General features: G+C 38.9%; 1 protein-coding gene across 1 annotated transcript in view; it reads left to right on the plus strand.

The window, feature by feature from the left end:
* Window positions 1–4,427: 4,427 nt before the first annotated feature.
* Window positions 4,428–15,106, plus strand: part of bcat2 (branched chain amino-acid transaminase 2, mitochondrial) — a 28,693-nt gene continuing 18,014 nt past the window's right edge. The window contains exons 1-3 of the mRNA XM_057817437.1: window positions 4,428–4,618; window positions 14,214–14,285; window positions 14,795–14,995. Coding sequence (XP_057673420.1) covers window positions 4,601–4,618; window positions 14,214–14,285; window positions 14,795–14,995 — 291 coding nt within the window. The 5' untranslated portion in view covers window positions 4,428–4,600. The remainder of the gene's footprint in view (window positions 4,619–14,213; window positions 14,286–14,794; window positions 14,996–15,106) is intronic.

Below are 15,106 nucleotides of genomic sequence, written 5' to 3' on the forward strand. Positions count from 1 at the left end.
TTCTCAACCTAGAACCACAACAAGACCGCTTTTAAAGACTCAAAATCAACTTGTCGGTGGCGGCATTGTCGTTATGTCATGGTTCCCATCTGGAAATGTGCATGACACAATACTCTATTGCTGTTTTTCAGACCCTGAAATTGTATTTCACAGAACCTAGGAGACCAGATAACCCCATTTGAGACTCTCTGCTTGAAATGGAAGTCTTACTTTGATTTCTTTGGATTCAACTGAGTGTCACCGCCATGACCGCTAACCTCTCAAGGTGCCCTCACAGCTCACCCGTCCCACTTTGAGGGTTCCACCATCACCTCAATCATGCTCTTGCCGTCCACTCTGCTCCTCCTCGACGTCCTCTAGTCAGTAAGGCGGGGGGTCCGAGGTACCAGGTGTTAATCAGGCGATCGTTCAACGTGTTTGTGGGTCACTTGATGGAGACGCCCCCCGCTCACTCGACGGCTCACTTTCTCTCCTTCAACGTTCTTCGCGTTGACAGGAAACGCTGTAAAGCTGAAATTTAATCTTCCAGCTTGTCCAAAGGTTGACGCCACCATTGGCCCTTTGCCTGCTTTGCCCCTGGAGACACCGCCACCCCCTATCCTCATTACAAAACATTATCTTAAACACATTGCACATGATTGCATTGAAAATGACTCAGAAATCACAATCATTCATTTAATTTAAAAATCCTATTAATGTAATTTTCTGTCTTCGTCGTTGTTTTTGTTTACTAGTAAGCAAGAGTAAAACTGCATTGACTTATTGACTGTCACTGAAGGTGATTCAAGCTCAAATTATTTGAACTGCTAGGACTAACAGTAAAAAAAAAAATCTATTTTAGTACCATTGACGGCAACGGATGCCCAATCTATTTTGACTTGGAGGGCTGGCTACGATCAAATATATCCGTGCTAATACGTCAATTAAAACACATTACCATCCTTAATCCTGTTTCTTTTGTTTGTTTTTGCTGTTGCTCAAGCATACTTGTTTTATGCCCGTAAAAAAAGGGACTAAACTTTCCCACAAATTCAAGTTGAGCTGTTTTGCTTTTCTGTTCTCCTTTTATTAAGTTTGTTAAGTACAGAGTTTTAGCTGTGCATAAAGTCTTGACTGAATGAGACCTAGTGACATTTTCAAGCAAATCAACACATTTTTTGAGCGCAACAGCCGCTTGATAAATATCAAATCCAGTTGTTGGAGTTGTGCGGACATGAGAGCAAAAAGTATTGTGTTACAAGTCCTGTTAGTGCATAAAACAAAAATACTGCAGAATAACTCCTTTATTTCTTTCCTATGTATATATTTTTAAGGTGACAAAGTGCGGCTGTCATAGCTTGCTTTCTGGAGAAAGTACTCTGGGTCTTTGATGTGTGGCTATACAGATCTTATATCTGCCCAGGTTGGTTTGCTAACATTTCGGGGACAATATCAGGTCGCTTCCTATTGATTTGGGGACATATTGGGGGCGTGGCCTGGTCATATCAGGTCATTTGGGAAAGTTTGGGGGGCGTGGCCTAGTCATAGCAGGTCATTTGGGAACTTTTGGGGGGCGTGGCCTAGTCATATCAGGTCATTTTGGGAAGTTTGAGGGGCGTGGCTTAGTCCTATCAGGTCATTTGGGAACATTGGGGGCGTGGCCTACTCATATCAGGTCATTTGGGAACATTTGGGGGGCGTGGCCTAGTCATATCAGGTCATTTTGGGACGTTTGAGGGGCATAATAAATAAAAATGGAACCCTCCCTTAGGTAAAAACACTGCTGCTTTTGTCCACAAGCACATCCAAACTCAAAAAAAAAACAAAAAAGAAAGCTCCTTTGGGCTGCTTTAAGACCACATAAATATATATATTTTTTTAATAGGGGAGAAGCGGGTAAACCTCAGTTCACTACATTTCTCACACTTTAATTAACGTTAACAGTAGAAAACACATACAGGAGGACACTTTGCAGCTTCCTACTCAAATTTTGCAGGTTACCAAATTCATACAGTTTAATGTTATGCTAACTTTGATGCAGGTCGGATGTTCAGTAGTAAAATTAGTGGTGTGTTCCCCATTTCCACATTTTACATTACCTACAGTGGCTGCTGCTGGCCGGGAAAAAAAAAACTTCTAATATCCATAAGCGGAATTTAAGGGGGGGGGGCATCACTCCCCCGGTGGCCGAAAAGTGTCATTGCATTTAATTGACTTTCCTCTATATCAAGTTGTAAAGCAAGAAAACAAACAACTAAAATTAATGAAATGAACAAAAAAAGATATTTTTATAATGGGTCTAAATTATTTTTAAAACAGATCATGTGACTAGCACCTTAGACGGTCATTTGCGTTGCATATCATTTAAAAAAAAAAAAAAATGGGGAGGGCAATTTTATTTTTTATAAATGATTTTTTTCTTTGATTGAAAATATATTTTTTTTGATTGATGCAACTTTTTGGGGGATAGAATAATTTAAACACAGATGCCCTTCCCATAATATGGCCCAAACACAAAAAGGATTGCTAAAGTCAAAGAAAACTTTTTTTCATGAAAAATTAAGTGTTCAAATGCAAATTTTTGAGTCCCAAATATATTTTCGCATTCAAAAACATTTTTTCTATGATTAAAATTGTTCTTTTTTTGATTGAAGTCATTTTTCTTTTGAAAATATTTTTTTTGCATGAAGCAACTTATTTTTTGATTGATTAATAATGACAAAGATGTCCTAGCCAAAATGTGGCCCAAACATAAAACAACATTACTTCAATCAAAAAAGTTGCTTCAATCAAAAAAAATGACTTCAATCAAAAAAAAATGTCAAATAGAAATAGCTTTCAAATGCTTTTTTTTTTTTGTGCATTTTTTATTTCAAAGTTATTTTTGCATTCAAACACCATTTTCTTTTCTTGAAGTGACTTGTTTTTTAATTGAAAATATATATTTTGATTGAATCAACTTTTTTTTTTTTGATTGAAGCAACTTTATTTTTCGATCGAATTATAAAGACACAAATCTACCTCCATATGGCTCCGCCCAGGGGATACAATTTTTGACTGATGTAACTACATTGGCACGACACCGGCGGGCGTACCATATTCAATGAATGATGATCTTGGTGAAAAGTATAGCTGTCCTGACAGCAGCCTGATTTAGAATTCCCCTCAAGAATGATGGGAAACAAAAAAACGCTCATTTTCAACTTATTATTATAAATATTCTTGTAAGTTAATTTTATTGCTGACACTGCGTTTCGGGGTCATCAACATGTGCCCCCCATGACCCAAAAGTCAAACTCCGCCTATGCTAATATCCCTCCTCTTTGAACAGTGTGGGGAAGGCGGCATGTTGTCGACATGTTGTATATCTGTTGGGGCTGTGAGTGTGTGTACGGGGTGGTGATGGGGAGGTCAAGTCATCAGCCAATCAAACGTGCATTTGAGGAAAACTCATATTCAGCAAGTGAAAAGGGTCTGAACATAATGAAAATAATTCACTTAATAATGGTAGGGTCAATTCTATCCTTACGACATATGGGAACACAATCTAAATCACCTACCGTATTTTTTGGACTATAAGTCCCACCTGAGTATAAGTTGCAACAGCCATAAAATGCCCACCGAAGAGGGAAAAAACATATATAAATCGCACTGGAGTATAAGTCGCATTTGGGGGGATATTTACTTGATAAAATCCAGCACATAGAACAGATATGTAATCTTAAAAGCCAATTGAAAATAAAACTACAATAGAGAACAACATGTTGAATAAGTGTACAGTATGATAATGTTACATGACGCATAAACAATGAAATGCGAACGTGGCCGGTATGTTAACGTAACATAGCTATCAAGAGCTATTTAGATAACTACAGTATAATGAACATGCTAACAAGTTTACCAAACCATCAGTGTCACTCCAAAACACCAAAATAACATGTGAAATGATATAATAATGTGTTAATAATTTCACACACAAGTTGCTCCAGTATAAGTTGCACCCCCAGCAAACTATGAAAAAACTGCGACTTATAGTCCGACAAATATGGGTATATAACTGAACTCATTATATAATGCAAATAATAAAAAGTTGGTGGGGACAATTTGAACGTCCTGAAAAGTTGGTAGTCCCTATGCAAACCTACGCCCTTGCAATCTACAATCTACATCTACAACTCTTTTTTTCCACAATTAAAAAAAAAATTACATCTGTGGTTTTTTTTTTTTTTTTTTTTTTTTTGTTACTCGAATTAAATGGCGACTTTCTTTTGGTAAATTGGTTGATCGCCAGCACCCACCCCTTTGTCAGCCAATCAGATGATAGCTCTCAAACTCCATCCGGCCAATCAGAATTGACGCTCGAGTCACTCCTTCGTTCCACTTTTTCAATGTCACAAAAACAATCAACGATTCATTCACTTCCAGTTTAATGTCACACTCCGTGTCATTTATTTACAAAAATTTTATTTTTTAATGATTTATTTTTAATATAAAGTGGTTTTTTTAATTTATTTATTATTTTAAAATTATCACTTGCCCGAAGGTGTGTCACCTAAGGCGGAACATTTAGTCTTTTGTTTCCGCACGAGTTAATAATCAGTGAGCACACAGCAAAGCGGCAATGGCAGCTTTCCGAACGGTGAGTCCAAAGGCGAACAATGTCGTCATTATTTGTTTATCTCGTCTAGTTAATGGCTCACTTTAAGCGTGCCGATAACGAGCAAATAAAGATAAAGGGTGATAAAGCTTGTTTAAAAAGCCCGACTTGAGCTACTGAGTTCCGCCGAGCTTCAAAACAACAAGGACATTGCACGGAATCCTTATTGCGAGCGTGGGAAATTTTGCGGTTTTGCTCAAAATCACTTAAGTGAAGATTAGGTAACGCAAACGAAATAGCGGGTCTTAAATTTAATAGTTCACTCTTGGATTCGGCCTACTTAATAACAATTGTAATGTAAGTAACAACGTTTTAAAAACATTTTATAGTGACTGGAGGCTACGCAGCATCCATTGAGGTAGTCAAGTAACATTGACGTGTTTATCCAAGATAATACGTTAAATCCATAATCCGACCCCCCCTCCAATATCCTTGTTCGTTTTGCTTGTTTTCACTGTTGTGCAAATATTCATTAGGCGTCAACGTCTCAAGTAAACGTCAATAAATAATAAACGGGGAGTTTGATTTCAAGTAAAATATTTGCTAGCCGCTTTTCCTCGCGGCACTTTCGACAATGTTTACATATTTGAACATTACGTTACCCTAGTATAATTTGTTTTCTCCTAAATTTGTGACGTCATCGTCTCTCATTACTGCAATCGTAACACAAGTTGCATCATGCGCGTGCACACTGCGGTCGCGAACAAACTTAAACCAGCAGTTCAGTAACAGTAACATTTTGTCATCATATGCGTTTTAATATTTATAAAATGCATATGATTGATAAATTATAAGTGTTGCTGCTTTTTTTAATGCATTATTTGGATTTACATGTGAGATCCATTTCCATAAAAATAATATTAATTAAAAAAAGAAAAGAAAAAAGCTGCCAATTTAGGGCTGGGCAATATGGCGTAATATCAAATGGTAGTATAATTTGTCTGTTTCTGTTGCGGTATAGGCAGCACAATGGAAGAGTGGTTAGCATCTCTGCCGCACAATTCTGAGATCTTGGGTTCAATCCCGAACTCCGGCCTTACTGTGTGGAGTTTGAATGTTCTCCTCGTACCTGCTGGTAGCCGGTTTAATCTGTACCCTGCCCATAATTAGCTAGAATAGGCTCCAGCACCCCAACGACCTTTGCAGGGATAAGCGGTATACAAGCATGAAAATCTCTCACTTTTTGGCGAAATTCACCGAAAGGGTGACCTACGTGAATTGTGTCGATCCGAGGAGATTTATTTTTTATTATTATTTCAAATGCTTTGTATGCAAGCGGGGAAAGCGACATAAAGCCAAAAAAGCGCACCAGAGTGGCCAGAACTAGGAGTGTGACAATATATCGAAATGGTGATATATCGTGATACTTTGTATCCTCAAAGGTTATCGATATGCTCCTGCCAAGAATCGAGATAGCGTTTTAAAAAGGTGTCAATTGCCACGTTTACATGGAGCCAAATATTCCAATTACAATCGGAATATTTGTTCAAACCGAATAAATGTGTTCCATATAAACACCTCATTCGGAATGAACAGGCCCAAACCGAATGGAATTTCATTCCGATTCACAGGGGTGGAATATTCCTTTTCCCAAACCGATTAGAAGTAAAATTATATCATGTAAACAGGGAAGCGGAATGGTGTCTGGTTGCATTCTTTCTGCACATGCTCCGTACTGACGTGGTGACATCACTTTGTGACGTAAGTAATGTCACTTGCAACATGGCTTCCAAGCACAGCGCACCTAATTGGAGTCCAGCGGAAAGATTGTATTTAATTCAAACTTTAAAAGAATTGAATATAATTGCTCGCTTAGATGGGCGTAAAACGAGGAACAGTGAACTATTTAAAAAAGTTCACGAGAGGTTACACGAAGCCGGAATAGACCGGAGCGTTGACCAGATTAGAAACCGGTGAAAAACTGGCTACTACAAGGCAAAGGAGCAAAACAGCAGAAGCGGATACGACCTCACAAACACAACAAGTGGGTTAAAGTTAAAACAGCAGCACTCCGACGATCGATCTCCATGTTTTGCAACGTGACGCTTTGTTTTGATTAATCTGCGCATGTCAGACGGCAGTTGTCAAACGTCCTTTCGGAATAAAGGCAGACACATGTAAACGCTGGATCGGAATAGATGAAGTGACATGTAAACAGCTGATCTGAAATTTCCATTCGGAATGATTTGAATCGGTATGAATAAAAGTCAGCATGTAAACGTGGCTAATGTCTAAAAAAATAAAAATAAGTAAAAAGGAACCAACAAGTTGCAAGCAAAATCTTCCACTATAATAGTGTCTCAGTTGACTCTAAGGTTGTATTGACGGTGCTTGACGCCCAATCCATTTAGAATAGAAACGTTTGTTCATTCGAAACCAGGGCATTTACAGTCATTCTGTTCGATTTTCAGGGCATTTACAGGTCACTTGCTGGTCATTTTGGGCATTTAAAGGTCATTTCCTGTTGAGTTTGAGTCATTGCTTATTCATTTGGGTGATTCCCAGGTCAGATTCCCTGTTATGTAACTCAAAATAAACAGGAAGTGACCCATAAAATACCCCAAAATCAACAGGAAGTAACTGAAAATCAACAGGTAAATAATAAGGGTGTAACGGTACATGTATTTGTATTGAACCGTTTCGGTACGTGGTGCTCGGTTCGGAACGGACGCGTACCGAATGAGTTTCTGACGTAATGTAACCTGTACTTTTCGAGGCTGTGAGTCGATCGGGTTAGTTTCTTTGTGTAGATTATATTTACTATGTCTTCTCTACTATAATGAGGACCGACACGGTAGGACAGTATAGCCCAGAAACGTCAACGGCGCGACAACGTAGCCGCCGCGAGAACGCAGTGAAACGCGGGCGTTTTAAAGTCAATCAGCCAATGCACACCAGTCGCAGTGCGGCCGCTTGTTACGCGTCACAGAAGCAGCTCAACACAACGCACACGAAAAGAACGGCAGAGTTTATTATTTGACGCGAGACGCGACCCTCCTGCGTCAGTACTACTACCGGTAGCTAGGATCGGGCAGACCGGAAGTCACTGGTGTAAAAATACGGTGGATCCGGTTGATTTTCAAACTGATATGCAATCGTAACCCCCTTTGTGAGTCCATCGGATTTCTTGAGTGGTAGATCGGGGCACAGTTGACTTGTCTTTGTTGATTTATTGCTCTTCTATGCTATAATAATAACCAACACGGCCCCATGTTCAATACAACACCCTCCTACCACAACAAAACAAGGAGGAACTAATATTCACATAGGAACTAAATTTATATAACAAAATATACATTTTAAATGAATACTACATCACATTTGTGAAATATAAACACAAAATAAATAATAGCCCATTTAAATAAAATAAATTGAAATGAGCTAAAACACCTGTAATTAAATAATAAGAATAATGCACAGATCCTGCTTACACAATTAAATTTATTAATTTTTGTGTGGCGCTTTAACTTGAGAAAATCCACCAATAAAGCTTTTGAAAACCGTTCATAAGAAAAAAAAAGATTCATTGAGGCATTTCATTTGTAAAATACATGTTAAAATCTTTGTCATTGGGATTGCTTTTCTCTTTGGCACAGGACTTCTTTTTTCTTCTTTCTTTCAGAAAGAAAGCTGACCAGTACATGGGGTCTGAAAGGCAAATTGTTGTTGGATTATATTTAAATACCTGCTTCTTTTTGAGCAGAATTCTAGCTTTGTATATGCTAATGTTCCTATTGTTGAAAGCACAAAGGTGTGTAATAAACAACTTGCACATTTATATTTTGCATTTTGTTTTCTTACTGTACCGAAAATGAACCGAACTGTGACCTCAAAACCGAGGTACGTACCGAACCGAGATTTTTGTGTGCCGTTACACCCCTAGTAAATAACCTTAAATGGCCCAAAGTTACCTCATTGCCTGGCATTGGCTACAACTGACGGCCATGGATGTTCAATCCATTTGAAGTGGGAGGGATGGCAGCGAATGAACGAATGTTCATTCGCTGCCACCCTCCCACTTCAAATGGATTGGATGTCTACTAGTGATAAACTCATTCCAATTCACAGCAGAAGCTTGTTTTTCTGATTATTAGTCGTTTGTAGAATATCATTAAATGATTTCCTGACCAATGTATCGATAATCGTTGTATCGCCATATCGTCAGATCATCGTTATCGTGAGCTTTGTATCGCAAATCGTATCGTATCGTGAGGTACCAAGAGGTTCCCACTCCTAGGCAAAACATTGACTTATTTCAAACACACAAAGGAGGGTACACTGTTGTGTCCTGTCTCTTCAATACCAAGCTTGGCTGCACATCGGCCGTGAATGAACACCTTAAGTGCCGTCACTCAGTTGTAATTTTGGAAGATGACCGGAGACAATTAACAAGATGCCAGATTGTAAGTCCATCTAACTAACAGGCATGAAAATCTCTCACCTTTCAGCAAAATTCGCCGTTTTGAAGTAAAAAAAAGGGTGACCTACGTGAATTGCGTAGATCCGACGAGAAATTCTTTTTTGGGGGGGGGGGGGGGGGGGTCGGGAGCTTTTATTTAATTAATTATTATTATCATTATCATCATGTGATTAACATAGTACGTAAACTGAGCAATTCAGAAATCGGTCCTTTAAAAAAGTGACAGTGACAGTCAGCAAATCCTTCTAGATGCTTCGCTGACGAGAACCAATCATCAGCCCAAACTGCGTTCTATTATTCCAATCGCGCGCACTCTTTACGTGTACATGGAGTGTTTGGAGAGCCATTGGTTGCATTGCAAAGCTGCGTAAACAAAAAGCAGGCCTTATAATAATAATGATAATAACTATGAAATAATAGTTTTGAGAAAATTGTGCTGTTGGTGGCTCAGTAACCATCTGATGTGGTTTGTTCTCAGATGAACAAGTTGAGGAAGGAAGTTTTGATGCAGAGGTTGAAGGAAGAAAAGAGGCAGACTGACTGAGTCACAGCCAGAAAGTGTTGATGACAGTGTTGATTTCTATTCACTGTTGCCCCCTCCCAATTAAAGTATGTCACAGTTGCAGCCAATTATTATCTAAAGCTGGTTAAAATTGAAGTTATGTTGTTTTAAGGTGTATTAAGTACTTGTTCATGTGCCCCTTTTGATCTACGAGCACCCGCCCCTCTACCGGTCTTAGCAAGGCCCTGCTGAAACACAGTGTGGGTCGACAGAGCTCAATATTTTGTTGGGTTGTACAGTGTACCGGAACATATTTCCTCCACACCCCTCTCGCCTTTTTAACCCCTGACCCATTTTCATGCCTGAACTAACTAATGACATGTTTTATTGAAGTTGCTAAGCCTGTCGCGATATGCAATGAGTACATTTATCGCACGGTAAATAAAAATGAGGGCGGTAATTCTCACAGCTGCGTTTTATCCCCGCGTGCGTGCGCGCATGCATACATTTGTGCGTGCGTGTACACGTGCTTGTTGATGGCATATGAGACTCCAGTCCCTTTCACAGATGTTTATTGGTCATCAACACACCGTAGATTTAAAATTCTGTAGGGCTGCAGCTATCGATTATTTTGGTAGTCGATTAATCAATGAACTAGTTAGTTCGAATAATCGAAAAATCGGATAAGAAACATGAACAATTAAAATACCTGAACTAAGCCTCAAACGGTATAAAAAAAATAAATAAACAAGGATCTATGTACAACAAAAGAACAATTGGCTAATTTGCATAGCAAAATTCCGCTAGCTTAAATGCTATAAAACGCTCACGTTTTTTTTTTTTTTTTAACAATGCCCCTAACAAATGGTTCAGACACATATTCCTACAAGAAACTGCTTAGCATTAGCTCAAACAAAAACTTGGCTTATGTTGGTCTTAACTAGAGATGTCCCGATCTCGGACGCCGATATGGGCAAAAAAATGCGCATCGTTATCGGATCAGCCAACACGGAAAAATTCCAATCCAGACTTCCGATCAAGTCCGGTCTGGGTTTTCCAGCGCACCGATTTGCATAATCCATTCCAGTTTTTGCTTCGGTTTCCCTAAAATCCGGCCCTCATTTTACGGCACACCTTCAACACACTACATTTACATTACCGTCTCCCAATTTACCGAGAGACTTTATCTGTAAAAATGTCAGCTGTGTGGGATTATTTCACCTTAAAGGACGATAAAGACGAAGAGGCAGAGTGCAACATATGCCACAATAAAGTCAAGCGTGGTGGTAAAGCTGTAAGAAATTTTAATACAACTAACCTAATCAAGCATTTAGCGAAATACCACCACAAACAATATAAGAAGTATGTTAAGAAAACCGAAGACAAAAAAAAGGTCCTGTGCAACTAACACTGGTAGAAACTTTTGTTATGCGTGACAATCTGGCACTCGACAGTCCCAAAACCCAGGGAATAACGAGAGTCATTGCTGAAGAATTCATTCTGGATGACGGGCCATAATCTCTCGTGAGTAAAGACGCACCATCCAACACTTACAACCACAGTACAACATGCCCAGCCGTCATTACATCCTTGAGCGTTTCGGCCGTGGAAGATTCGAGAACGATTCACAAACATCCAAATTCCGATTATTGAAATATGTCAAGTAAAGCAGAACTAATACACAGCGCGGTCTTCGGGACGCAATGAGAAACGGACCACATTGTGTCCCGAGAGTAAACATCATGCTTGTCATAGACCCGGGTAATGCCAATGCTCAACTCTTGCCGCTGAATAAAAAACACAAGAATACCTGACTGCTGCCGACAGCCGCTACAAACTACGTCAACATCGTTTTATTGTAGATAATAGATATCGTATGTATATAGAACTCAATGCAAAATGACAGACTCGACGGCTTTAGCAACATTGAAGTATTGAAAACTAGTTGAGTTAATAAACAGCCGCCATCTTAAAGCAGGAGACTTCCCTAGTAGGCTGTTGTGAACCTTCCAAGCGAACTTAATTAACTTTTTATCTAAAATACTCCTAAATCGGCAAAATCATGACTTGAATCTATCTTCAAAACAGTTTTAAAACTTTCACATGTCGAAAGTAGACAGAAGGGAAATTATGGAATAACGGGAGCAATTTTAACAACTTTAACAGTTGATTCGCAATTAAATGAATCGAATGTCGTTTAAAGCTGCTGATACAGAATGGGAACTTGAGTATTTTATTTACTGTTTTAAAATGTTAACTTGATACTGAAATAGTAGTTTATTTAAACCTGAGAGGCTTTTTATACAATTTTTGTGACTAATGCACGAAACATTAAAAGCATCTAATAGCTTTGGGGGTTTGTGGGATTTTCCACTGAGGTTGTTGGTGTGCTTTGTTTTTTTAAGACAGTTTACAATATTATTTGCACGTTTTACTGACTGACTATGGCATTTCTGTTTGTTATTTATAATGTTTTGCATTTGTCACACAGGTCAGTTTCTTGTTACCAACCGTTGTGTGTTATTCAAACTCACCTAATTCAGCTGGCTAGTTGTTATCAAGAGTACTAAAACCTTTTTCAACATGAGTCTGACAACTAAGTAAGGAGGCTAAATAACTTTAAACTTTAACGCATGCTCAGATAGGCCGGTATCGGCCAGTATCAGTATCTGATTGGAAGTGCAAAACAATATCGGTATCGGATCGGAAGTGCAAAAACCTGGATCGGGACAAACATGGAGCAGCTGGATTCAGCCATGTTAAATGAGGCAGACTGGAAGGCAGTGTATCCACCCAAATAATTAAAACTAAATACAAACACTTTAAAAATTACAACGCCACTTTAATTAAACGAATACTCGAAGCAGCAAAATTTAATTTGAATCTTTTTTTCAAATTGAATACTCGAGTTGATCGATTAATCGTTGCAGCACTAAAGTTCAGACATACAAAATAAAGAAACACAACTACATTAAACACTGTAAACGTTAGCATTGCTACACTAGCCACGTTTACATGCTGACTTTTATTCATACCGATTCAAATCATTCCGAATGGAAATTTCACATCAGCTGTTTACATGTCACTTCATCTATTCCGATCCAGCGTTTACATGTGACTGCCTTTATTCCGAAAGGACGTTTGACAACTGCCGTCTGACATGCGCAGATTAATCAAAACAAAGCGTCACGTTGCAAAACATGGAGATCGATCGTCAGATCAGCTGCTGTTTTAACTTTTCGAGTGGAAACAAAACTTCAGAATGATACGCCGTTCATTTAAAAAGTTGTGTGGGTGCGCTGTGCGTGTGCTTGGAAGCCATGTTGCAAGTGACGTTACTTACGTCACCGAGTGACGTCACCACGTCAGTACGGAGCATGCGCAGAAAGAACGCAAGCAGACACCATTCCGCTTCCCTGTTTACATGATATAATTTTACTTCTAATCGGTTTGGGAAAAGGAATATTCCACCCCTGTGAATCGGAATGAAATTCCATTCGGTTTGGGCCTGTTCATTCCGAATGAGGTGTTTATATGGAACACATTTATTCGGTTTGAACAAATATTCCGATTGTAATTGGAATATTTGGCTCCATGTAAACGTGGCAACTGAGGCTATTGGGGAAAAAAGACGACCTACTTTAGCCTGCTATAAAACATTGGCAGTCTTCTCCTAAACGCAAAATTGCGGTTAAAAGTGACAATTCAAATATGAAAAATCGCTGGTTAATAGCATTTGCAAACAAACAAAAAAAGAAAAAAATTGATCACTGACATCACATGCAATGACAAAAAGAGCTTTTTTTTTGCGGAGTGTAAAGCTAACTGTTAGCGGTTTAGCAAACGTACTTCCGGTGAACATTTCAAAATAAAAGCACGCCATGTTCATCATATATATAACGATTTCTGTATTTAATCCCACATACTTCAGAATCCAGATTCTACACTAATCGTTTTAAAATAACACCCTTTTATGAATAATCTGATTGGCAATGATTATAATACTATTATATACAGTATAGTAGCATACTATAACATAATTGCTAGATATTTTTTTAAAGAATAGTTTTGAATCATGTTTGAAAGGCGAAGTCAGTGTTCTGAATCTGTTTACATTCCATTCTTTTGCATAGTTAATGCTATCAGCATTTGACCTCATTGTTTATTTGTGATTTATTGTTGTTATGCACATGTTAATTTGTACTTTAAAAAAGAATTTAAGGGTTCCAAAATGTTTTTGTGAATTAATAAGCGTCATCAAAAATTTCATTGCTAAATAAGTTTAAAAAAAAGGGGGGGGGGGTTATTAGATTAGTCGACTAATCGTGAAAATAGTCAGCTGACTAATAGGGGGAAAATTAATCGTTTGGGGCAGCCCTAGTTGTACAGTGTACTGGAAGATATTTCCTCCACACCCTTCTCACCTTTTTAACCCCTGACCCATTTTCATACCTGGTATAGAACATAAGTCATATATGAAAACGTGTGCTTTTTAAACCAAAAACAATTATTTGACTAGTTAACATTTTTTTTTGACACGTGATTGTTTCACGTGTGCTCGAAAGTGTGTCAGGTTTCTATTTATTGCATGCTGTGAGTTTATTGGCTGAGAGCGCCACACACCCGTCACCATTGTTGACTTTTCTGTCGCTCAGGTGGTCCGCACAAGATGGATTCGGACATTTCCTGTCGCTTTGGCGCCGCGCCGCCTTGCGAGTTCCTTCAAGGTAAGGGAGACGCAGCTGTGCATCATGAGAAAGTTGGACGTTACGCCCTCTGACATTTTTTTGCTCTCCTTGCTCTCTTTGCTGTCGTTTAATTCATCTTAATTGAAGCATGTGTCTTTGGAATGTGGAAAACAATGTTAGGCACACGCAAAACATACGATGAGATTAAAGGCGGAATCATAAGGTAGTGAGGTGGCATATTTTGGAAATGGCCTATATATTCTGGGAAAAGGGGTAATATTTTCTAGGAAATCCAACTGGAACCAAAAAAAAATCTCGAAAATAAACATATTCTTGTTAACATACAACTGTCTTCAAAGGAAAAAAATACTAATCTGATTTTTAAAAAAAAACATTCAGACTTTTTTTGTACAAGTATGACACCGCCTTTAATGTTTTTGTATTTTGTGAGCGTGTCCTATTCCTCCTTGTCTGAAGTAATTGTGGTATTTGGGAAATGAATACTCAATGGAGCATGCTCGCGTGGCAATGAATGACTGCCGCCGCAGGCTGCCGATTTGAGCGTGGAACGCAACCCTAAATCCGCGGCCAAGCCGGACCCGTCCACGCTGGTGTTCGGAAAGCAATTTTCGGATCACATGCTGACAGTGGAGTGGAATGCCGACGGCGGCTGGGAAGCGCCACAAATCAAACCCTTCCAGAACCTCTCGCTGCATCCAGCCAGCTCCGCTCTGCATTACTCCATCGAGGTCAGGAAAGACTTTTTTATTTCTGGCCATAGACTTCATAAAATATTGACCCGACACAGGGCGCAGGGCCAATAAATATGGGGCCTGCAAGAATGGCGAGGCCGTCAAAGC

Source organism: Corythoichthys intestinalis, chromosome 16 (genome assembly GCF_030265065.1).
Source record: "Corythoichthys intestinalis isolate RoL2023-P3 chromosome 16, ASM3026506v1, whole genome shotgun sequence".
NCBI classification, from domain to species: domain Eukaryota; kingdom Metazoa; phylum Chordata; class Actinopteri; order Syngnathiformes; family Syngnathidae; genus Corythoichthys; species Corythoichthys intestinalis.